At 37.3% G+C, this 25,423-nt stretch overlaps 1 protein-coding gene, 1 long non-coding RNA gene and 3 other non-coding genes across 5 annotated transcripts; 4 read left to right on the forward strand and 1 right to left on the reverse strand.

Annotated features, from left to right (window-relative positions):
* The first annotated feature begins 298 nt into the window (after window positions 1–298).
* Window positions 299–14,837, forward strand: LOC134326420 (zinc finger protein 658B-like). The gene is made up of 3 exons (XM_063008579.1): window positions 299–352; window positions 839–1,807; window positions 14,450–14,837. The coding sequence occupies exons 2-3, from the start codon at window positions 873–875 to the stop codon at window positions 14,751–14,753; spliced, it is 1,239 nt and encodes a 412-aa protein (XP_062864649.1). The 5' UTR covers window positions 299–352; window positions 839–872; the 3' UTR covers window positions 14,754–14,837.
* On the forward strand, window positions 7,934–11,883 carry LOC134326422 (uncharacterized). The gene is made up of 2 exons (XR_010014505.1): window positions 7,934–8,189; window positions 10,509–11,883. It is a non-coding gene; the product is annotated as an uncharacterized LOC134326422 (long non-coding RNA).
* A 5,094-nt stretch (window positions 14,838–19,931) lies between the features above and the next one.
* On the reverse strand, window positions 19,932–20,013 carry trnas-uga (transfer RNA serine (anticodon UGA)). Its single transcript has one exon. It is a non-coding gene; the product is annotated as a tRNA-Ser (tRNA).
* Window positions 20,014–20,247: 234 nt separating this feature from the next.
* Window positions 20,248–20,329, forward strand: trnas-uga (transfer RNA serine (anticodon UGA)). Its single transcript has one exon. It is a non-coding gene; the product is annotated as a tRNA-Ser (tRNA).
* Window positions 20,330–21,204: 875 nt separating this feature from the next.
* trnas-uga (transfer RNA serine (anticodon UGA)) lies at window positions 21,205–21,286 on the forward strand. The gene has a single exon. It is a non-coding gene; the product is annotated as a tRNA-Ser (tRNA).
* The last annotated feature ends 4,137 nt before the right edge of the window (window positions 21,287–25,423 follow it).

Raw genomic sequence — 25,423 nt, forward strand, 5'->3', positions numbered from 1 at the left:
AATTCCTTGTTTGTGTTTAGGATTAAATGTAAATAACTTCTCTGCTGAGATAAATAGGTGTAGTTTGACTTCACCCATCATGCTTTGTGGCTCCATCTACTTCATTTGCACACGTTCCATAGATAATGAGCTAGTACTTCACACAAGAAGGTGTGAATGGTTGGCTGATGATTGACCAATGCAGAGTTTTGAACTGGTCTTGGGTCTTTGTCCTCAGCTCTATTTAAGGACTAAACTCTAGACTTGTAGCTGAGTCACTTGGTAAGAAGGATCTTCTGCACGTTCTTCATTAGAAACGACCTGCTGGAGACACCAGCTTTGCTAAAGTGGCTGCCAGGATTCTAACAGGAAGGTAAAGGGTTTTCTTGTTTGTTTCTTTTACATTTATGTTGCATTTGTTGTTCTTTATATTTTATTATGTTATTTAATATTATCAGGTTAATATATTCAGACTGTTTAAAATAGCTTTATGCTCATAATTGTGGTGATTTATGAAGCCTTTTTTACTCCCAGCACACCAAAGATTTACACTTGTGAGCTAATTATTAGTCCTGTCATGAACTGGATTAGATTTGCTTGGTGCAGGACTGATGTTGAGAAAGTCAGATCTCTTATATCTTTATTTATATCAAGTTATTTATAGTTATTTAATTATTATTATCTGCAGTATTTATAAGTATTTTATCCTGATGTTCTTTAAATTCAGATTCTCACTTAGACGTGAAGTGAATTTAATGTTTTTATTACTAGGTGATGAGTTTAATATTATTGTGGTATTAATGTAGTAAAAGTAATTCTAATGAATTGACTTGTTTCTTTGTTTCTGTTGCTTTCCAAGGAAACAGTTTCTACAGTCTTATTAAAGCATAAACATGAAGAACTTTCATCACTGCTCAGAGTGTGGGAAGAGCTTTACTGCGCCGAGTCATCTCCAACGACACCAGCGCATTCACACAGGAGAGAAGCCATATCACTGCTCAGAGTGTGGGAAGAGTTTTACTACACAGAGTCATCTCCAACAACACCGGCGTATTCACACAGGAGAGAAGCCATATCACTGCTCAGAGTGTGGGAAGAGTTTTACAATGCAGAGTCATCTCAAACAACACCAGCGCATTCATACAGGAGAGAAGCCATATCACTGCTCAGAGTGTGGAAACAGTTTTTCTCATCAGAGTACGCTCCGAAGACACCAGCACATTCACACAGGAGAGAAGCCATATCAGTGTTCAGAGTGTGAAAAGAGTTTTACTCAAAGTAGTGACCTTAAAGTACACCAGCGTGTTCACACAGGAGAGAAGCCGTATCACTGCTCAGAGTGTGGAAAAGGTTTTACTCGACAGAGTAAACTCCAACAACACCAGCGTATTCACACAGGAGAGAAACCGTATCACTGCTTGGAGTGTGGGAAGAGTTTTGCTAACAGTAATGCTCTTAAAGTACACCAGCGTATTCACACAGGAGAGAAACCATATTACTGCTCAGAGTGTGGGAAGAGTTTTACTGAAAGTAAATCCCTTAAAATACACCGACGTATTCACACTGGAGAGAAGCCGTATCACTGCTCAGAGTGTGGGAAGAGTTTTGCTCAACAGAGTAAACTCCAACAACACCAGCGTATTCACACAGGAGAGAAACCGTATAACTGCACTGAGTGTGGAAAAAGTTTTGCTTACAGTAATGCTCTTAAAGTACACCAGCGTATTCACACAGGAGAGAAACCATATTACTGCTCAGAGTGTGGAAAGAGTTTTATTCAAAGTAGTGACCTTAAAGTACACCAGCGTGTTCACACTGGAGAAAAGCCGTATCACTGCTTAGAGTGTGGAAAGAGTTTTGCTCATGAAAAGAATCTCAAACGGCATCAGCGTATTCACATAGAAAAACTACATCACTGTTAAGAGTGTGGGAAGTATTTTATGTTCTCCAACAACACCAGCGCATTCACACAGGAGAGAGGTCGTATCAGTATTCACTGTCTGAAAAGAACTTTAGTGAAAGGAATATTCTTTAAGTACACCACACCAGCACATTCACATAAAAGGATGACTCATACTGCTGCTTATAGTGCAGATGAAGTTTTACTGGAAGCAGCATTTAAAATAGACACCAGTACGGTCACACAGAAGTTATGATTTTGTTTCTTTTTCTTCTAATATCCACTAGAACTGTTCTACTTCAATTATCAAATGTACATGATGGTATGAATATGATCATTAATCATCAAATGTAATGTGGTGTAATGTACCAACCTCAGATCTGAATCTGTTTTTATTCTTTATTGAAGTTTAATCTACTTTAATAAACACAGAACAACTTTTACTTTCAAGTGGATTTTACCCTGGTCTTTATGGTGTTTGCATAAATTCTTCATAGTATAATTGTTAAGTTTTCATAAATGAATAGCCTCTTACTTTAACACTTCTAGGTCTACACTCCAAAATTCTAGTCTTTAGACGATTTCCACTTAGCAAATAATGAACCGTCCTCAACCAGAATGTACATGAGAAGGTGTGAATGGAGGGCTGTGGACTGAACAGTGTTGCATTGTTCTATCATCATGAGTCTTTGTTCTTTGTGTTTATCTATAGACCAAATTAGTGGTAGCTAAACTCCTTTGTTAAAAGAAATACTCATATTTACATTTAATTATCCCACCATCTTCTAGTGCATAAAACCCAGTTCATATAAATCCTAATACAGACTGCACTGACATGTTTTACAATTACATTTAAAAATAAATAAATACTATTGTGGTAGTTCAGGTGTTTCCTTATCATGGAGGTGACCAATTGACCAAGACCAATTGAGGGGTCAGGAGACAAGTGTTTCTTTATTGATGAATAAATGTACTTGTTAAACTGTAAATTCCATCCGAGTCCTCTGTGTGATGAGAGTTTGGTTTTGAATCTGATGTCAGCAAATGTGTCCACGGTTGTTAAATGGGACTAAACTCACGGTCCATGTATTTGTATGTAGGCTTGAGCTGGAGTGACAATAGAAAGTGGATGTAAAGGACTGGGTGGGTAATAATTCTAAATAGTTCTTCATGTAACCTGAAATTCTATTCATAAATCATAACAGAATAAAAAGACTAAATCATTAATAAAGAAGTTCGGAGAGGAGAAGAAAACATAAGAGGAAAGAACAGAAAAGAGTAGAAGTGAAATTCAGAGCTTTTAGTATTTAAAGTGTTACTATTAAATGTAATAAGAGCAACCAATACCGCTACTAGGCCCCACTATCACTCTGTTAATCACAGTGCTGCGGGCGAAGAAAAGGTTGAATACAGATGATACAAATGAACGTCCGATCTCGGAAGCTAAGCAGGGTTGGGCCTGGTTAGTTCTTGGATGGGAGACCGCCTGGGAATACCAGGTGCTGGAAGCTTTTATCCACACACACCCACCTTCACTCCAAACCTCCTGTTACACACTGACCCAGCGGCTTTTTCTTCATCAAAGCTACACAATGAGACAAAGATCAGCTCATACTTTCATTCTTACTACAGTGAAACACATTCTACTGACTTTTAAAGTGAAGTTCAAAATGTTGTACAGACATCGTCATCATCTAGTGGTGCTAGAAATAAAAATAAATTAAAATAAGTGAAATGTTTATTTTGTACGTTGGTTTTATATTATTTGTACATTTGTTTTATGCAACTTTAAACCTGTAATAAAAAATTAACATTTTAAATGTGTCTTTATTTGCTTTAACTAAGCTAAAGTTTTTAACAGGAACAGAAATGACAGTTTGTGTAGCAGGGCTGGACACGCCTCCCTATTGAAGTGGAAGGTAAACCCACACTCCTGCAAGAATGGAAATAGTAAGTAAAATGTTTTTATAAAGCTATAAAACTACTTCCACTGAACAAAGTACACAGCATTCATATGAATGAACAAAACACAGACCTCAAATAACATGAACCTGAAGGTATGAACTTACATTGTAGAAAAGAAAAACAAGCCAGTAGCAGCAGTGTGCACATTAAACCATTTATAGAAGGGTCATTAAGTTTGGCAAATTGAAATAACGGCATGTTTCTGACTTCAATGAGTAGGGCATTAAAAAGATCTCACACTTGTCAGAGACCTGCTAGTTAGAGAAGACTCACTTGTTTGTTAGTTTAAGTCCAAAAGCAAGTGTGGCCTGCACGGGGATCAAACCCACGACCTTGGTATTATTAGCACCACGCTCTAACCAACTGAGCTAACCAGCCAATAACTGAGTGCAGGTCATATACCCACATACCCGATTCTACACTGACAGCCCTTCAGTTATGGACCTGCCCCACAGAAACGATGGAGAGCTTTACTGTTGTTGAGCAGAACAGATCTTCGTGTGAGATGACTGAGGTTCATGTCTTCTTCTTTTAAGAATAAATAAAAGCTGATGCTGTAACCTCATACTTTCCTAATACTTGTATTCTACACGCTCTACATTTCTGTCTTCTGCCATGTGCAGTGCAAGAATTCACTAAATTACACAGAAGTTCTCTTTTTATTTATTAATTTTTGCCATTGACAAAATTGATTGTAAGCATTTATAAAGGTCATGCCACGTTCATTAGGTGAAATGAAGCCAGAATTAAAGATGGCAGAAGAACAGGGTGATATTCTTACTTTTAGAGATCAAATTACTCAGGTTAGTAAGAGTTAACCTACCTGGTTTAATCACTTAACCCGCTTTCTGGAATACCCCCTGGTCATGATGTTAGTGAATTAAACCTACATCGCTCTGATTATCTGACCGATGAGCTGTCTGTTCTAACATGTTGCTTAAGCCTGGCTAGCTCAGTCGGTAGAGCATGAGACTCTTAATCTCAGGGTAGTGGGTTCGAGCCCCACGTTGGGTGAATTTCTTCATTTACGGAAACCAAGTGGACATGCTTCCACTTTGTACAGTCAGTCCCCGGTGACTTACAGGTGGTTTTTTGTGCTTGTAGGACTGTTGTTTACTGGATGTTTTCAGTTACTTATTTCCACTATTCTGTGGAGCTACACATCGTTGTTGTGTCTCATATCCGTTTGATCAACAGGCAGGTTGTGCAATAATAGACACTCGTCCCTGGGTGGGCTCAAACCACCAACCTTTCAGTTAACAGCCGAACGCGCTAACCAATTGCGCCACAGAGACAAGTGCACAGCTGTTTCATTGGACGGTACACATGGGTCACATGACTTGCTAACGTTTAAGTCAGGCTAATAAAAGACTTTTTCTGGTGTTATTGGAGACTTTTAGAGACTCAGACGTGAAAGCACATATCGTTCTGCAGTTACTGTCCTCACCGAGCGGCGGGTGATGCTGTTGTTCTGTTGATTTATTTTACTCAATACCATCAATCTGTCCTACCGAGCATGTGCACATCTGTTTTTGACTCGTTGAGTGGAACGTCTATAATTTTGTGCTACCTTTACCTAATTTATTTCTGCTAGTGGTTAGTAATGTGTGGTTTTAGTTTTAATTCCTTTAAAAGTGTAAAGGTTAAGTATATGTAATGCTATGCAAGGTGCTCAGATTAGCTGTACGTGATTGCATACAGTTGAATAACAGTTGTTTATCTAATGCTATGTGTTAACGTTTTATTTAACCACGTTTATACATGCGTTCAGTGATACATCTAGCAAAGCCAGTCATTTTTAAATAACCATCTGCGACCTTAACATTACGACAACACAAAATGTATTCAGTTATTTTTCAATTTTGTGCTTTCTTATCAGTTCAGCTGGTACAGTAAAGGTCGTGTCTAATAAAGTTCATTACTGAGTGAATATGTTGAGCATTTATTACGTTAGCTTGTACTTAGCTGTTTGTATACGTAAAACAATGTTGTTGCTTTTCCCTTGTCAGTTCAGTTCTAATGATTTGTTCCTTATTCCATGTTTCTGTAGCTATAGATAAGATCTGTGTGATCTATAGTTTTCTCACTGGGATCTTTTCCAACAGGGTATGATAAATTACGGAGGAAAAACCTTAGAAGATATTCCTCATAGAGGGTTAGAATATTATTTACTACATGCCTGAGATACATGTAACATACTACATGTTTACTATATGTCTGAGATACAGATCAATGGATCTATTGAGATGTGCTACCTATAGTTTATAATAATATATAGATCTATCGACATGTGCTAACCCTTATGCAAATTAGGCGATAACTTCATTTAGCAACTTTTAGCGACTTTTAGGACAGCGAATAGCTACTTTCTTTACTGAGGAGTTGGCAACACTGGCAGTGACCCACTGTATCCTCAGTGCATGACTATCAGCTAATCACACAAATACCACAGAAACAACCAGGAAAGTAAAAACACAAGTTTAGTAATTAGTGTAAAATGGAGAAACTGTAAACATGAAACATGAGGAACAGCGGCGCCAAAATACAGAAAAGGTTCAGAGCTTTTACTTCATCATATCAGTTTATCAGTTTGTTGTTGTTTACATAAATAATGTCTAAAATTTGACGAGCTAACCTAAACAATTTTAAGCTTTTAATAATTTATTTATTTATTTAGAATGGCTGAACGACAGTCGTCTATAAGAAGCAGCTTGTTTACAGCCTTTCTCGCTTACGGCCACACACCCCTGAGAACACCTGATCTCAGAAGCTAAGCAGGGTCGGGCCTGGTTAGTAATCGATAAATCGAGTTTTGGGTGACAAATGATCAACTAGCCAAGTTCTCAAGTCTAACAAAGTTTATTTAGAAAAGGGTTGGTTCTCCTCAGGCCTCACCAGCTGGTATCTGCACTTCTGCTTTCAGAGAACAATCCATGCAAGTCAGAGAGATACAGACCTTGAGCGCAGGGTTCAGCGTGCTTTTATAATTTTGCCCACACCTTCTGGGTTCTTTGTTCCCATGGTCTGTTCAAACCAGTCCTAGTTATTTCTTTCAGATGTTACTTTATCGGTGTCATTGACCTTGTCCGAGGCTCTGAACCGGCCTTATCTGTACAAGGTGTTCAGGGAGTTCTTCTATGGGACTGTGTGCCACCAATCATCCGTTCACTCCCTTCCAGTAGCTACTCACACCGACCTTGCACCAACATAATCGTAACTCTGTTTTATTATGCTATAACTTTCACATTGCTAATTGATGGGGTGTCCAATTTTATTATTCTAACATTAGTACTTGGATGGGAATACCAGGTGCTGGAAGCTTTTATCCACACACACCCACCTTCACTCCAAACCTCCTGTTACACACTGACCCAGCGGCTTTTTCTTCATCACAGCTACACAATGAAACAGTAAAACACATTCAACTGACTTGTAAAGTGAAGTTTAAAATGTTGTACAGACATCGTCGCCACATAGTGGTGCTAGAAATAAATTACAGCTTGTTGCTTGGGTACAAATTTGTGACTTTATTATTATTACTTTATTTGTATAATATATAAAAATTAGAGAGTGTTTATGGCTCTTCTGTCCCAAGTGTTTTTGTAACGTGTTGTAGACCTTCACTGGCGACTGTTTTTGGTATACAGAAGAGAAAATGTCAAATGCAGGTGAAAATGTGTTATTTGGCAACCCAGCACTGGGTAAATATTGGACAGAACACATGATGGGTTATTTTAACTTGTTGGGTTGTGCAGTTTAACCATTGTGCTGGGCTGTGAGGTTCTTTTTTTACCATGGATCAACTATGTAACTTTACTGCAGCTTGTATTTAAATGAAAGGTTTACATTGCTGTCTTCAGGATTTCCTCTTTAGTGATATTTAATGTTAATAGCTGTTCTGATCTAAAAGATGCTGCTGCCTTTAACCTTTAAAACTGAGAAGTGATTTGTGAGATTATTAAAATAAGTGAAATGTTTATTTTGTACTTTGGTTTTATATAATTTGTGCAAACATTTGTTTTATGCGACTGTTATCTGCAAGTACCGCGTGTATGTTTTTCTTTCCCTTTTCTTTTGTTCTCTCTAACAAACTTTACTATAGTTGCTGAATGGAGCCTATGAGAAAGCACTACGATTACTCCACCGCCAATCCGCAGTTCCCATTGTGTGCCTGGAGGCGGGTCTTGGGACATAACGGCACCAATTGAAACGGAGCTGGGCGGGAGGAGCACTTCAGTTATGCTGAGACTGTGTTAGGTGAACAGCTGAGTAGTTTGGAGCGCTAATAGCGTGTAATAGTTTAGTTCAGTTCCTTTCTCAGCGTGCTCCTGCTCAGTGTGTACAGGTAAGTTACACACACACACACACACACACACACACACACACACACACACACACACACACACACACACACACACACACACACACACACACACACACACACACACACACACACACACACACACACACACACACACACACACACACACACACACACACACACACGGTAGTTCTATATCTGAATTGCAGACATCCCAAGTTCCAAAAACTCATTTCAAGGAGATAATTGTTCACGTCACAAACACATTAATGTTCCCTACATAGTGCACTAGATAGTGTGAAAGATAATACATTTATGTTCCCTACTTAGTGCACTAGATTGTATACTAGAAAAGAATTTGTTCCTTACTTTGTGCACTAGATAGTGTACTAGATAATAGATTTATGTTTCTTACATAATGCTTTAGGTAGCGTATTAGTTAACGGGATTTATGTTCCATACATAGTGCACTAGATAGTATTTTAGATATGAATGTATGTTCCCTACGTAGTGCACTAGATAGTGAATTAGACAATTGGTTTATGTTCCCTACACAGTGCACTAAATAGTATTTTAGATATGAATTTATGTTACCTATGCACTAGTGTGCACTAGATAGTGTTAGATAACAAATTCATGTTCCCTACACAGTGCACTAGATAGTGTATTACATAATTATGTTCCCTACATAGTGCACTAGATTGTATATTCGATCATAGATTTAAGTTCCCTACATAGTGCACTACACAGTATATTAGACAATTGATTTATGTTCCCTACATAGTGCACTAGATTGTATATTTGATCATATATTTATGTTCCCTACATAGTACACTAGACAGTATATTAGACAATTGATTTATGTTCCCTACACAGTGCACTAGATTGTATATTGGAAAATAATTTATGTTCCTTACTTAGTGCACTAGATAGTGTATTAGATAACGCATTCATATTGACTACATAGTGCACTAGAAAGTATAACTAGATGATGATTTTGTGTTCCTTACATAGTACACTAGATAGTGTATTACATAATTAATTATGTTCCCTACATAGTGCGCTAGATAGTGTATTACATAATTAATTATGTTCCCTAGATTGTGCACTAGATTGTATATTCAATCATAGATTTATGTTCCTTACTTAGTGCACTAGATAGTGTACTAGATAATAGACTTATGTTTCTTACATAATGCTTTAGGTAGCGTATTAGTTAACGGATTTAGGTTCCCTACATAGTGCACTAGATAGTGTATTAGATAACGCATTCATGTTGACTGCATAGTGCACTAGAAAGTATAACTAGATGATGATTTGTGTTCTTTACATAGCGCACTAGATAGTGTATTACATAATTAATTATGTTTCCTACATAGTGCACTAGATAGTGTATTACATAATTAATTATGTTCCCTACATAGTGCACTAGATAATATATTTGTTACATACATAGTGCGCTAGATTGTATATTATAAAAGAATTCATGTTCCTTATATAGTGCACTAGATAGTATACTAGATCATAGAATTATGTTCCCTACATAGTGCACTAAATTGTATATCAGATAATGGATTTATGTTCCCTACATAGTGCACTAAATTGTATATCAGATAACGGATTTATGTTTCCTACATAGTGCACTAGATAGTATTTTAGATATGAATTTGTTCCCTACTATATTGCCAAAAGTATTCGCTCGTCTGCCTGCACACACATGTGAACTTGAGTGACTCCCATTCTTAATCCATAAGGTTTAATATGATGTCGCCACCCTTTGCAACTCCTTCTGAGAGGCTTTCTACAAGGTTTAGGAGTGTGTTTATGGGAATGTTGACCATTCCTCCAGAAGCGCATTTGTGAGGTCAGACACTGATGCTGGATGAGACGACCTGACTGGCAGTCTCCGCTCTGATTCATCCCAAAGGTGTTCTATCAGGTTGAGTTGCTGTCGTTCCAATCGCTTCCACTTTGTTATAACAGCACCGACAGTCGACTGTGGAATATTTAGTAGCGAGGAAATTTAACGACTGGACTTGTTGTACAGGTGGCATCACGGTACCACGCTGGAATTTACTGAGCTCTTAAGTGACCCATTCTTTCACTAATGTGTGTAGAAGCAGTCTGCATGCCTAGGTGCTTGGTTTTATACTCCTATGGGCATTGAAGTGATTGGAACATCCGAGTTCAATGATTTGAATGGGTGAGCGAATACTTTTGGCAATAGTGTATTTCTATTTGTCTGATTGCTGCAAATGCTTTTGTACTTTAACCTCTAAGTCACTATTAATGTAATAATGTTTGTGTCTGTCTGTCGTCCGTCTTTTTATCTGTCTGTCATAGTCACATCAGAACAATGCCAAAGTCCCGTAAAGGAAAAGGAGCTGCAAGAGCAGACATATGGACACTAGCTGGAGGAGTAGAATCTGTTGCTGAAAGATTCCTGTCAGTTGATATTTTAAATCAAGACACCTCATACAGTTCTGCTATTTGGACAAGATTGAGTGTGGACATTTTTGGAAATGACAGACAGAAAAACAAAGATTGGTTGAATGTTTCATGGCGCTACAATCGAAGAAATGTGAAAGGAAAGGTCATGGAACAAAGCTGGTTAAAAGAAATAATGACGGATGAAGAAAAAATGACAGAAAAAAAGGTTTCAGAAGAAAATTTAGTATCCATTGAAGACCTACAAGAACCAGCTGAAGATTTTACCTCAAACAGAGAGATGCACATTTTGGATTTGTTTGAGACAGAGGAAAAAAAAGTGTTTTCTGAAGAGCTAGTTTTGCATGAAATCTCAGAAAGGAGAGAGAAAATAAAGCAAGAGGACTACTCAGATTAGAAAAGAAAGACAAACCTCCAGCAGCACATATAGAAATGTAACTACTACCCCAAAGAAATTTGTAATTTTTATAGCTCGAAAACAGTGGAGGAGAATTGCACCAAAAGGAAGTATCAATAAATGACGACAGCCATGGACCCACATTCTTTATAACCAGTTTAAAAAGGAGAATCCTTCATGTGCACTTCATTTTACACATCAACATCTACGTCTTAAAAACACGCCCCCTACATGAGAGTACAGGCCATTTGTAAATTTTCATCCTGCAAAGCTCGGTATTTATTTACAATGCAAAATAAGCCCAACCCACTGAGGACAAGCATCAAAGTAACTGTTCACCGTCGAGGACCGATTCACCGTCTAAAAACAGAGACACAGTTTAGTCCAGCAAGCAACATTCGCAGAGGCAAAATTGAAAGAGCAGTGCTTCATGGAGTTAGGTCTACACTCCAAAAGTCTTTAGATGATTTCCACTGAACAGTGTTGCATTGTTCTATCATCAGGAGACTTTGTTCTTTGTGTTGATCTATAGACTCCTTTGTAAAAAGAAATACTCACATTTACGTGTAATTATCCCATCTTATAGTGCAGGGGTGTCAAACTCATTTTTACCGAGGGCCACATCAGCAGTATGGTGGCCCTGAAGGGTTCGATTGTAATTTATCCTGCTGTGATTGCAGTTTTTCTTGGAGGCTGAATTCTGTGTTTGGTGTCAAATTGTCAAATTTATACAGTATATTTATAATGTACATCTACATTAATATTGTCCTCCTTTACCACAGACACGGCCTCATAACACAAGAGACGCACCGGTTTCTCTTCCTAAAGCACAAACTTGTATTTACTTTCATTAAACCTCCTCATTCTGCTTAATTTTCTCTACTTTTAAATTTTATGATCATGTTTAAATATTTCTTAACATCATCTACTGGTGGGATGGGGTCACTTTGTGGGTCACAAAATCAGCATGCATCACCCTCCAGAACACAGTTATGTCGGTTTTATTTGCTTTCTAGCTGTGTGATACACTGTGTGCATCAGAATGGAGTAAAACTACATAATACAAACAATAAAAACAATAAAGAACTTAATACAGTACATGCACATAGCTGTAGTTACAGTGTTACATCTGGTACAATATGAGATTTAATTACAAAATTAGGGTAAATTTGTAACTTAAATGCTGTAATATACTCACTAAACATTTACAAACAACTGAGAATATAAACGTCACTACTGTCACTACGATGCTTCTGTATTATATTGCAAGATAATTATTTGTATTTATTATTATTATTTACATTACTGACTACGCTACCCCACGTTTTTTTTGCCGTTTGTACTCGGTCCAGATTTTAGACACAGCTGACTGGGAACAACCAACATCTTTCACGACATTCCATGATGATTTACCTTCTTAAAGGAGTTTTATAATCCTCTGCTCTGTTTCAACTGACATATCTTGTGTTGGAGCCATGATTCATGTCAATCTGCTTTGTGCAACAGCTCTCTGAGGTTAAACTGAAGAATAATTAGCACATTTAATCTGCTGCAGATGTTTTGTTTTTAAACGGCAAATTACAGAGTTTTCCTCTACCACAACAATTATATTTGTTTCTTAATGCCAGAAAGTTGAAATTTTTAAAAATGACTTTTGTGGCATTTTTTTTTTCCTAAAAAATTAAACTATTTAAATAATATCCTCCAAGAGTGGTGATTCCATCATTTTTGTCAGGGGTTGTAGTATTTAAAGTGTTACTAATAAATGTTACTATTAAATAAAATTACTAAGGTTTAGATGCCCACTAAAACTTTAAGCATACCGTAAAACAGTGTTTAAATGCTCACAAAAATTTGCTTAAAACGTAATGCACATCTAAACCCTGTTTTACGGTACTGATCACATGGTTTATGCTAAAATTTTCATGCACATCTAAACCCTGTTTTTTGGTACCCTTAAACTTTATAATAAAGGTCTTTTATAGTGTCACATTTCTAGAATGTATTTAGAAATGATACATCAGAATGACTTTATGTTAACTGAGTGTAAACTACAAGTGGTGTATTATCATTATAAAGTTGAATTGTTCTGTGGAAACGAGAACTTTTAATAACAATAACAATTCATGTAATCAAGATTATTGCATTTAATAACATTTTAGTTGACTCTAAATTTAAAGTAAAATCATAATGTCCCATTATTTCCAACCCTTTTATTTTAAAGCCTGAAATTCTATGCTAAATAGTTCCGCCAGGCGCTTTTACCGTAATGTTTAGTATACGCACATCTTCACAAACAATGTGGGGGCTGATTTGACTGAGCATTTTGAAGTGGAGGCTTGACCGCAGTAGTAAATCAAACAGTTCACACACAAGTGCACAGTAAATATTTCTACACCATAAATACAGATAAATCTATAGGTGGGTGTTTCCTCTTATAGTTTTCTTATTGTTCCTCATATACAGTAGAAACTAATTCACACAAATATACATACAGCATTTTACATGACTTAGATTCTTATCATAAAAGCTTTATCTAAGTTCATGTCATTTCACTTTACAGAATAGCCTTTCAATTCCTTGTTTGTGTTTAGGATTAAATGTAAATAACTTCTCTGCTGAGATAAATAGGTGTAGTTTGACTTCACCCATCATGCTTTGTGGCTCCATCTAGTTCATCTGCACACGTTCCATAGATAATGAGCTAGTACTTCACACAAGAAGGTGTGAATGGTTGGCTGATGATTGACCAATGCAGAGTTTTGAACTGGTCTTGGGTCTTTGTCCTCAGCTCTATTTAAGGACTAAACTCTAGACTTGTAGCTGAGTCACTTGGTAAGAAGGATCTTCTGCACGTTCTTCATTAGAAACGACCTGCTGGAGACACCAGCTTTGTTAAAGTGGCTGCCAGGATTCTAACAGGAAGGTAAAGGGTTTTCTTGTTTGTTTCTTTTACATTTATGTTGCATTTGTTGTTTTTTTTATTTTATTATGTTATTTAATATTATCAGGTTAATATATTCAGACAGTTTTAAATAGTTTTATGCTCATAATTGTGGTGATTTATGAAGCCTTTTTTACTCCCAGCACACCAAAGATTTACACTTGTGAGCTAATTATTAGTCCTGTCATGAACTGGATTAGATTTGCTTGGTGCAGGACTGATGTTGAGAAAGTCAGATCTCTTATATCTTTATTTATATCAAGTTATTTATAGTTATTTAATTATTAATATCTGCAGTATTTATAAGTATTTTATCCTGATGTTCTTTAAATTCAGATTCTCACTTAGACGTGAAGTGAATTTAATGTTTTTATTAGTAGGTGATGAGTTTAATATTATTGTGGTATTAATGTAGTAAAAGTAATTCTAATGAATCGACTTGTTTCTTTGTTTCTGTTGCTTTCCAAGGAAACAGTTTCTACAGTCTTATCAAAGCACAAACATGAAGAACTTTCATCACTGCTCAGAGTGTGGGAAGAGTTTTACTACACAGAGTAATCTCCAACAACACCAGCGTATTCACACAGGAGAGAAGCCATATCACTGCTCAGAGTGTGGAAACAGTTTTTCTCATCAGAGTACGCTCCAAAGACACCAGCACATTCACACAGGAGAGAAGCCGTATCACTGCTCAGAGTGTGGAAAAGGTTTTACTCGACAGAGTAAACTCCAACAACACCAGCGTATTCACACAGGAGAGAAACCATATTACTGCTCAGTGTGGGAAGAGTTTTACTGAAAGTAAATCCCTTAAAATACACCAACGTATTCACACTGGAGAGAAGCCGTATCACTGCTCAGAGTGTGGGAAGAGTTTTGCTCAACAGAGTAAACTCCAACAACACCAGCGTATTCACACAGGAGAGAAACCGTATAACTGCACTGAGTGTGGAAAAAGTTTTGCTTACAGTAATGCTCTTAAAGTACACCAGCATATTCACACAGGAGAGAAACCATATTACTGCTCAGAGTGTGGAAAGAGTTTTATTCAAAGTAGTGACCTTAAAGTACACCAGCGTGTTCACACTGGAGAAAAGCCGTATCACTGCTTAGAGTGTGGAAAGAGTTTTGCTCATGAAAAGAATCTCAAACGGCATCAGCGCATTCACATAGAAAAACTACATCATTGTTAAGAGTGTGGGAAGTATTTTATGTTCTCCAACAACACCAGCGCATTTACACAGGAGAGAGGTCATATCACCATTCACTGTCTGAAAATAACTTTAGTGAAAGGAATTACACCACACCAGCACATTCACATAAAAGGATGACTCATACTGCTGCTTATAGTGCAGATAAAGTTTTACTGGAAGCAGCATTTAAAATAGACACCAGTACGGTCACACAGAAGTTATGATTTTGTTTCTTTTTCTTCTAATATCCACTAGAACTGTTCTACTTCAATTATCTAATGTACATGATGGTATGAATATGATCATTAATCATCAAATGTAATGTGGTGTAATGTACCAACCTCAGATCTGAATCTGTTTTTATTCTTTATTGAAGTTTAATCTACTTTAATAAACACAGAACAACTTTTACATTCAAGTGGAAGAATTTTACCCTGGTCTTTATGGTGTTTGAAAAGTGTGAATGGAGGGCTGTGGACTGAACAGTGTTGCATTGTTCTATCATCATGAGTCTTTGTTCTTTGTGTTTATCTATAGACCAAATTAGTGGTAGCTAAACTCCTTTGTTAAAAGAAATACTCATATTTACATTTAATTATCCCACCATCTTCTAGTGCATAAAACCCAGTTCATATAAATCCTAATACAGACTGCACTGACATGTTTTAAAATGACATTTAAAAATAAATAAATACTATTGTGGTAGTTCAGATGTTTTCTTATCATGGAGGTGACCAATTGAACAAGACCAACTGAGGGGTCAGGAGACAAGTGTTTCTTTATTGATGAATAAATGTATTTGTTAAACTGTAAATTCCATCCGAGTCCTCTGTGTGATGAGAGTTTGGTTTGGAATTCTATGTCAGCAAATGTGTCCACGGTTGTTAAATGGGACTAAACTTACGGTCCATGTATTTGTATGTAGGCTTGAGCTGGAGTGACAACAGAAAGTGGATGTAAAGAACTGGGTGGGTAATAATTCAAAATAGTTCTTCATGTAACCTAAAATTCTATTCATAAATCATAAGATAATAAAAACACTAAATCATTATTAAAGAAGATTGGAGAGGAGAAGAAAACAGGAGAGGAAAGAACAGAAAAGAGTAGAAGTGAAATTCAGACCTTGTCCCAGATAGCATACAGATGTGGGCCACTTCTGACAACGTTACGGCACTGCCGGCTCACTGCCGGCATCGGCAAACAGCATATGAGCCAAAAGTGGCCCACATATAGGAAATGCTTTTATGGCCCACATGTCCCAAAACACATCTGGCAAAGACATGGCACCACTGGCAAACTAAGTGAGCCAGTAATACTGGCTCTTATATTAAAAATGGTAATGTCCCACTTTCTACACTCTAAAAAATGATTCAGCACATTAGTAAATTAAACATAATATAATAAGTCAGTTCAACAAAAAAAAATAAGTTTGTTACATTTGTTCAAATTTTTGAGTTTGGGCAACCTAAAAAGACATTATTTTAGACAAACTTAAAATTGTAAACTTTTTCAACGCATTATTTTTGCTTTAGTACAACATCATACCAATTTTGAGTTGAGCCAACTAAAAAATCTGAGTTGTCTGAACAAAGCAAAGAAGAGAAGAGCATCAGAAGCTCTACGTTCTGTGACTGCGCATGCGCACTTCTCCGAGTTGAGTTGAGGGACGAGGACGACGCTGAAGTTTTGGATTTTGCTCTGACCTGCCCTGAGGTAGGTATTCAGCTATTCAACATAATACAAGTTATGTTTAAAACGTAACAAATGCATAAACAATAAACTGACTGAATAATGAGTGGAATTACTAGGATTTTAGTTTCACGTATTTTCTCAACCAAAATTTCAAATATTGTATGGCAGACGAGTGCGAGTTCTTTTCAAATTGTTAATTTATATAAAGGTGTACGAGTGTAATCTATTTGCAAATTTGGGCTTGTCGGTGACAATTTAACCATTTTTGGTACACAGAGAGCGATGTTAGCTGACATGCTAGCGGGTTATGATGCCCATTTGTTTGAATGGCCTGGGGCTAACTGTGTTAGCTTAATAAGCCAAACTTGTCTGTGGTACAGCACATTACAAAACAGTCTGTTACACTTAATTATGATGCGGTATGATTGTAAGTAAGCGGCTCATTTGATGTGATTTTCACGACTGTGAATTAGGTAGGGCCTTATTCATGGTATTCATAGTTAGCTATAGGTGCAAACTTTTAAACATTAATATGCTTATTGTTAATTTATTGGAATTTTGCTTACATACTTCAACTTTAGCTGATTTACTGTGCTTGTCTTAATTGATTATTAAACGAAAGCTAAATCATCATATTGTTTAAATGTATATTATTTTAAAATTGTTTGTGTTTTTTATTGCAGATTAATATGCAATGCAATCCCAGTCCAGAAGTACTACTGAAACATTACAGATTGTGTCATTACCAAGGGCGCTCCTGGCCATTGCCGTGTTTGTATCCTGACTCTGCTTACTATACTAGAAAACTAGTTTGTTTATTGATGCTAATTATACTTTTGCTGGCGTGGCACAGGTTTATGGCTTAAAATAAATGTCTGTTGTTAAAGTCAAATAAACGTTTTAATAAAATTTTCTTAAATTGTCTTAAATTTCTTTCATAGCTACTTGTTAAGAGCGTAACATATTCATTTACATTTTTGTCATTTTGCAGATGTTTTTACTCAGATAGGCTTACAATTGTGGCTGAATACAATACAAGCAATTGAGGTTTAAGGGCCTTGCTCAGGGCCCCAACAGTGGCAACTTAGTGGTGGTGGCGCTTGAACCAGCAACTAGACCAGTACCTTAACCACTGAGCTACCAACTGCCAGTTCAGATATGTAAAAAAACTTTTGCCTGTAAAAAAAACATTTAGTAACTGCTTTTTTTTAGTTAAAAAAAACACAGTTTAGTAAACTAAAAGTAAAATGTTTAGTCAGCCTTAAAAATCTAAAGGTTAATCTGACTTGAAAATGTAAGGCAACCGGCTGCCTCACCTTTTTAAGCAGTTGTGCAACTTGCTTTGCTAAGTTAGGTTGTTAGTTCACTCAAATCACTATTTAAAGTTGGACAAAATTACAATTACTATTTGATTGTACTATATATATATATATATATATATATATGTATGCAAGCCCTTTTGCTGCTTGTTAATTGTTTGCACTTTTAATAAATGCAGATATTGTATTTGATGACTGGAAATTGATTTATTTGAGTGGTAGTTAAGTGTGCTTATATTTTAAGTAATACAAAAGCAAAAAAATTAAGGCAATAGTTTGCATGGATCTTTCTATGTTTGTAGAACTTAAAAAAATGAGTTGGTACAACTTGAATTTGTAGTCCTTCATTTTGACTTTATTTAGTTGTGTTTATTACAAAACCTGAGTAGATTCAACTTAAAAATATTTAAGTTGACTCAACGTAGTGATTTTAGTTATACTGTGATAATGTATTTAAGTATATTTTAAGTGGCTTAGATAGGTTCCATTTACTTAATAAAACAGAAAGTTAATTCAACTCAAAAAGATCCATGCAAACTATTGCCTTAAATTTTTTAAGTATTTCAACACCACATTTTTTACAGTGCAAACTCCATGAAGAATGAGTTTGATCACTCACGTGCAGTGGCGGCTCCTGACAAATCTCTCAGGGGGGGCAATTGTTGCGATGATGGCCAAGGTGACCCGTTCAATGGGTAAATTAATGCTTAAATAATTAACATCTTAAGTCATCTGTCAGTTTGCCCTCACAAATAACTTTGAACGTGGAGATAATAACAATAATAACAATAATAATAATAACTAATAATAATAATAATAATAATATGATAATTTTAAGTAAAGCCTTCACACTAACAATTTAATAGTCTTCATCAGATAGCATTTTATTTTAGGTGCTAGCTGCTCCAACTAGGGTTGCAAACTTTCAGAACTGTGCAACCCTAACCGTAGGCTATAAAAAATATAACGGGTCATACACAGTTTTATTTAGGCTGTTTAACATTTATTATTTTCATTCTTTATAATAATAAATCAAAACCATATTTTAGGCAAAACAACATGCATAAAGAACATCATGTAACATTTTTTCTCAATGGTGTAAACAACATTTTTACATGATCCATCTTCACACAGACATGTAGCCCCGGTTCTGGACTGCATTGCTTAGGGGGGCAGTGAGGAAAGTGCTGGCCCTGCTTGTGTTACTTTACTTTCGCCCTACACACGGCGTTACTAGGACTAAAAGTGAACACTACTTACAATAATAACCGAACCCCTTTTAATTCCCGCGGTAGCAGCAGTTTCATACATAATCGCGCTGTCTCAGTCTAATCTGCAGCGTTTATCTCCCATTGATAAAAATATGGAACACCACGTTTAGTTTCCCAATAAGGAACGATTATGTGTGACGCAGGCACGTAAGTGCGAGCCCTTCCGGAAGTCATTCAAAATGCATTAGAGCGCCCTCAATACGAAAAAAAAGAGCTTTAACATGAGAGTCTATGAGAGCGATCTGGGGCGATTTTCAGTTAGAGCCTGATCGCCCCGAAAGGGCCGGTACTGTACGGAACACAACTCCACACTGATTGGACTGCGATATTCAGAGACAAAACAGACTCCAGAACAGTCACAGCTAGTTTAACACTGGTTGAATGTGATAGAAACATTTCTTCCCTTTCGCACTTTGGTGGTGCGTCGCACGATCGCCCTAATGAACGAGCCGCCCCTGCTCACGTGTGTATTTATTTATGTTTTAATACAAGCACAGAGCAGCGTTGTGAGCAGGGTTCAAACCTGCACGGGGAGACTCCATTGGATATCAAGTCCAACGCTTTAACCACTCGGCCATCATAGCCTGAGGAACACAGGAGCTCTCTAACAAAAACTTAACCAATTCAACAACAACATCAACAACAATATGATTATCATACTAACAGTGAAGTGTGGTGGTGGTAGTGTGATGATGTGGGGATGCTTTGCTGCTTCAGGGAAACTTACAGTATAAGGATGGATGGACCCACAAATGCTCCAAATTTGATTGATTAATGTAGGAAGTACCAGACACCTTCAGGTCTACAACCTCCGTACAGCTGTGATGGCCGAGTGGTTAAGGCGTTGTACTTGAAATCCAATGGGGTCTCCCTGCGCAGGTTCAAGTCCTGCTCACAGCAATCATGAGTTTTAATGAAAGCTTAACGTATATACTGATAAACACTGATAAAGTTGTATGATTGCAATCAGATCATGATTAATGTAAAACTAGTTATCCTCCTATACGTAACATCACAATATTTACCTCAGGATTTTCTGGTTGAGAGCAGAATCTGTGGTTCTGTTCAATTTAATTAACTGAAACCACAAACCACAGTGTGTTAATTTTATTAACTTTATATATATATATCAGGATTTTCAGATAGAGAGCAGAATTTATGGTTCTGTAATATCACTCAGGCCCTGAAGCTGCAAAGCATCCACATCATCACACTACCACCACCACGTTTCACTGTTGCTGCTGTGAGTTTATTATTTACCTCAGTTTGAAGTAAAATGAAACGTTTGTGCTTTTTGCTAATTCAGTGTCACTGGGTGGAAGATTGAAATCCCAGAGAAACACAGATTGATATTTTAAGAATGAATTAAGTTTTATAACAGTCTCTGTGCACCTTCATTGTTTGCGTAGTTGTTGTGTAGTGAGCGGATCTATAGGACGACTTACTCTGAAGGACACGTGAGATGTTCGGTCTCTTCGTCACCTCTCGGGTTCGCTCTGTCCTTTCTTCTCTCTCGGCTTCACAACATCACTGAGCTGCACTGCAACACTGGAGGAACATCTCAGCGGCTTTCACACAGACTGGAGACCATGGAAACATGCAAACAAGAAAAAGCAGAAAGAGCAAAAGATCGGAAGGTAAGAAAACTGATTTTAAACTAATTTTATCATTTATTACAATCTTATATTATTATTTAACTTTAAAGTGAGCGTGCTGGTCTGATGTTCTTTATATTCTGTTTATATCATATGATTCTGGAAATCATCCCTTATACAGCTGTGATGGCCGAGAGGTTAAGGCGTTGGATTTGAAATCAAATGGGGTCTCCCCGTGCAGGTTCGAACCCTGCTCACAGCGGCCTGGACTTTTAATTAAGGAGCCACACCTTGAAATTGTGGATTTAACACTGATAAAAATTTATAATTGTGTTCAGATTATAATAATGAATGTAACATATTTATATCAGAAAATAAAGTGAACCTTCCTCTTTGTGTCCCACAAGAATCCTACTGAACTTTCTCCCTGTTTAGGGTCAAATCCTGTTCACAATAAAATCACATTACGCAACGCTTTACCTCAGGATTTTTTGGTAGAGAGCAGAATTTGTGATTCTGTCCTTTTTTCCAACTCTACTGAACCACAGTGAGAGTCATAAACACCACCAGCACCACCAACAACCCCACAAACACCATCAATGCCCCGAACACCATCTACCAGATCTATAAACGGAACCTGAACTAATTAAACTAGTCCGACTTTTCCGCTTCATTGACACCATCATCATCTCCTCCCTCTCTCTTTCTCTCAGGCTGTGGGTCAGAAGTGTGTAGGCGCTGTTTTACACTCTGGTACTGACGGGCAGACACTGGCACAGGTAGGAAGCAGCGCTGATCTCCGCATCATCAAGCCACGCCTTTCATTCTCACCAATACTGAACTGCTGCCTGGTCAGGTGGATCATCAAAAGTACAACAGCACAGAGTACAGGTACACACATGCACACAAATGAGTGTACATTTATTTTGAGTAAACTACTCAACATGTTCCAGCTAGTCTGTTTAGAAGCTGGGGTCAGAGCTTTGAGAGTTAAAGCCATGCTCAAGAGTCCAACAATTTCTGCTATACACAACTGGGAATTGACAGCCCAGAGCTTTGCCTACTGAGCTACAGACAAAACACTCGCAACAGAAATAAACTAATCCTGCTACAGAAATCTAACTAGTCCTGAATAATCAAGCCTTTAATATTAAATCAGATAATCAGACAAAATATGATAAATATTTTGAAGCACTTCTATTAACCACTGTTTCAGATCAGGATCCAAACCTGATGTACACAATTATGTTTCTATACTCACCAGTCTGTGTTATACATGATGAGCTTTATTTATCTGTATTATTAAATACATTTCATTAAATGTATATTTAATGAACGTACAGCTAACCTACACTACTGTGCATGCACATATAGCGTATTTACTATCTATGGAATTATCTATTTTTATCAGTGCACAGAAGTTGGCTAAAACACAAGAAGTTTTGTTAATGCAGATCTGTAATTTTAATGTTTGTATTGTTAATGTAGATGGAAAACTGTAACATGGATGCCTCTAAGGCAGGGCTCTAGAGTGCGACCAATTTGGTCGCACATGCGACCTAATTTCTCAATGGTGCGACTAAAAAAAATCTCAGGTCGCACCGGTGCGACCAGGCGTCCGAGGGAAAAAAAAAACAACAGACACACATTAGGCCAATATCATGGTCTAAACCAATCAGAGATAGTGAAGGGCGGGACAATATTGTAGCGGTGATATGTGAGCGACATTCAGCTCAGCCAATCAGAATGCAGCACCCGGTTTATACACGTGCGTTCGGACGTTCTGCCGTAAGTTTAGTTTTGTATATGAGACTCGCCGGATGTTCCAGAATGGAAGTTCGGGTTCTGGAGCTCGGCGGTGTAAAGTGTTGTAACGCTCACTTAAGTCCTGACTAAACAGTTAAAGTGACTCTACCCTGCCGTGTGCCTTTATTCCCACACCTCCACCACCGCACAGCAAAAGACCCGCAGCATCCCCACCGGACAGCGGCTAGGTGAGCCGACCCTCTACAGTAGCAAGGGGCTAATGCTAGCGGTAAAGTGCCGCGATAGTGAAAGTAAAAACACGTATACAAGTAAAATATAAAAATAACTAAAAGACCAAAATATATTACAATACATGTAGTCAAAATACGCAGTGAGTGCACCGCAAGCGATTTTGGGAATCTGTGTAAAAGATACAGTAAAGCCGATAATATAATGCACTGCATTTAAGATTACACTCTAACACACACACAAACATATACATATAATTTTAAATATACACACACATATAAATAGATATACACACATACATACACATTTACTCTATTATTTTTATAATTGTTATAAGTGTGCTATAATTAGTCTGTAATACTATAATTAACTGTAAAGAAGACAGTGGCCGGCAATAGTATATTTGTGACTGGTTCTAATACATTTCGTATTTAAAGGCTGAAAAAGCCCAATGCATCTATAAAACACATTACATGCCGCGATAAATGCACTGCCCAAGTGTCCCCTCTCCCCACTGCCCTTCATTGTCAGGCAGCAGCAAACAGATCATCAGACGAGGCCATGTTGACCAGATTGTTAGTTATTTCCAAGTCAATATTGCCTGTATGGACAGTGATAAAAAAAAAAAAAAAAAAAAGTGAACCTGTAAAACTGCGGTGTTAAATGCGATGCGGTCGAAAATTTGGGTGCACCTAACTTTTGTGCTGGTGCACCTAAGAAAAAAAGTTAGGTGCACCAGTGCAACCAGTGCAAAACGTTAGTCTAGAGCCCTGCTCTAAGGGTGGTAAAATATATACATAGAACGTAACTGGAGGTATTATTGTTACTGAACATTTTAAACTAGTTCACATTTAGTTAAACCAGTTTGTATCTTGTGCCAGTGTCTCCATGAATGAATAGGAATTAGGAAGCTGAGGGAACTTCATGACAGCGGGGCTGAAATGGTAGATGTTTAGAGCAGCTCTACAGATTTCATCTCATTTAACTTTTTTATTTAAAAGTTCTTGTGAACATTATTTACTGATTTGTAGCATTGTTAGCTGTTTATTTCAGGTGCAGTGTGACAGTAGATGATTTAACAAATCACACCCAAACTACACAAACACGTAGACACTCATCCTCTAGAGACTCAGAATGTGTCCCAAACCCAGAGGTGGAAAGTAAGGAATGACATTTACTCGCGTTACTGTAATTGAGGAGTTTTTTGTGTACTTGTACTTTTTTTAGTAGATTTTACAACCTGTAAAGAAGTGGACATGAAACCGGCCCGTTAGGCTGTTCGATCCTGCGGAGCATTTACGCATCTGTGGCTGCGAACTGAATCACTGAGTTAACGAGTCAGAAACGACTCACTCTGTTTCATTATGATGTTGTGCATAAACAACTCCATGAATCGGTTCATTTGGTGAAGAGATTCAGATGTATAAAGCAGTCAGAGCTTCAGAATTCACATTCTGGGCGGAATTTCAATCTCTTTCTTTATTGGTTGTTGTATAAATGACAGTTTAGTGAACGAATCACCAATTTAAGCTTTTTACCGGGAAAGCCGAGAGAATAAATGATCTACAATAGTTTACATACATTAGTTAGGAGGATAAAACAGTTGGGGATGGATTTATATAATCTGGAAACATACAGGATGGTCTTGTGGATTATATCCCTAATGGAACAACACATGGATATAGATCAGGTAAGCACATAAGTGCTTATGATTTTCTGTTGCTGTGTGACTGATCTGGGTCGCGGTTCTGCTGTTTACGGTTGGCTTTCATTTTGCAACGATAGCAAAGCATTATGAAATATTGTGATTTTTTTATGTTCATTATTGTTTGAGTAATTATTGAAGTAAAACGGACAGCATAAATGTGATTGTGAGATGTAGCTGGTTTGTTCCATATGCTGGTGTAAGACCCGTTATATTTTTGCTAGGTGCGACTTTACCAGCCTTACCCTGTTACTGAGGATACACAGAAATTATGCTGTATTGAACTGATAAGAGCAGTTACAGGGTGTTCGGTGTGTAGAGCTTAAATCCACACATGAGCTGCTGATATGCTGCATGGCTGGTGAGCTGTGTGTGTGTCTGCTTCATCATTCATCATTCATCTATCAACTTCTGTTACAAATGATGTTCCTCCTTCTGTTAAACAACTAACTCAGTAACGTTTACTCTCAGTACCCCCCCCCCCAAACACACACACACACACACACACACACTCACACACACTCACACACTGTGTGTTTGTTTATGAATCCCGGTATTAGAGTGACGTGTAGAGTGACGTGGTACCTACAGGTGGATGAAACCTTTATGACGTAGTAAGGATTCCACTCCACACAGGGTATAAATAGCGGGGAGAGCGGGATCCTCCATCAGTCTTCACTGACAGAGATACAGGACACA

The sequence above is a fragment of the Trichomycterus rosablanca genome, chromosome 14 (genome assembly GCF_030014385.1).
Source record: "Trichomycterus rosablanca isolate fTriRos1 chromosome 14, fTriRos1.hap1, whole genome shotgun sequence".
Classification (NCBI taxonomy): Eukaryota; Metazoa; Chordata; class Actinopteri; order Siluriformes; family Trichomycteridae; genus Trichomycterus; species Trichomycterus rosablanca.

Bases quoted from the DNA above. Each gene is read 5' to 3' on its own strand.
- LOC134326420 (XM_063008579.1), top strand. From the start codon at position 873: ATGAAGAACTTTCATCACTGCTCAGAGTGTGGGAAGAGCTTTACTGCG. The intron at 1,808-14,449 runs GTATCACTGCTT...GTCTTATCAAAG, and splicing joins GTTCACACTGGAGAAAAGCC to CACAAACATGAAGAACTTTC.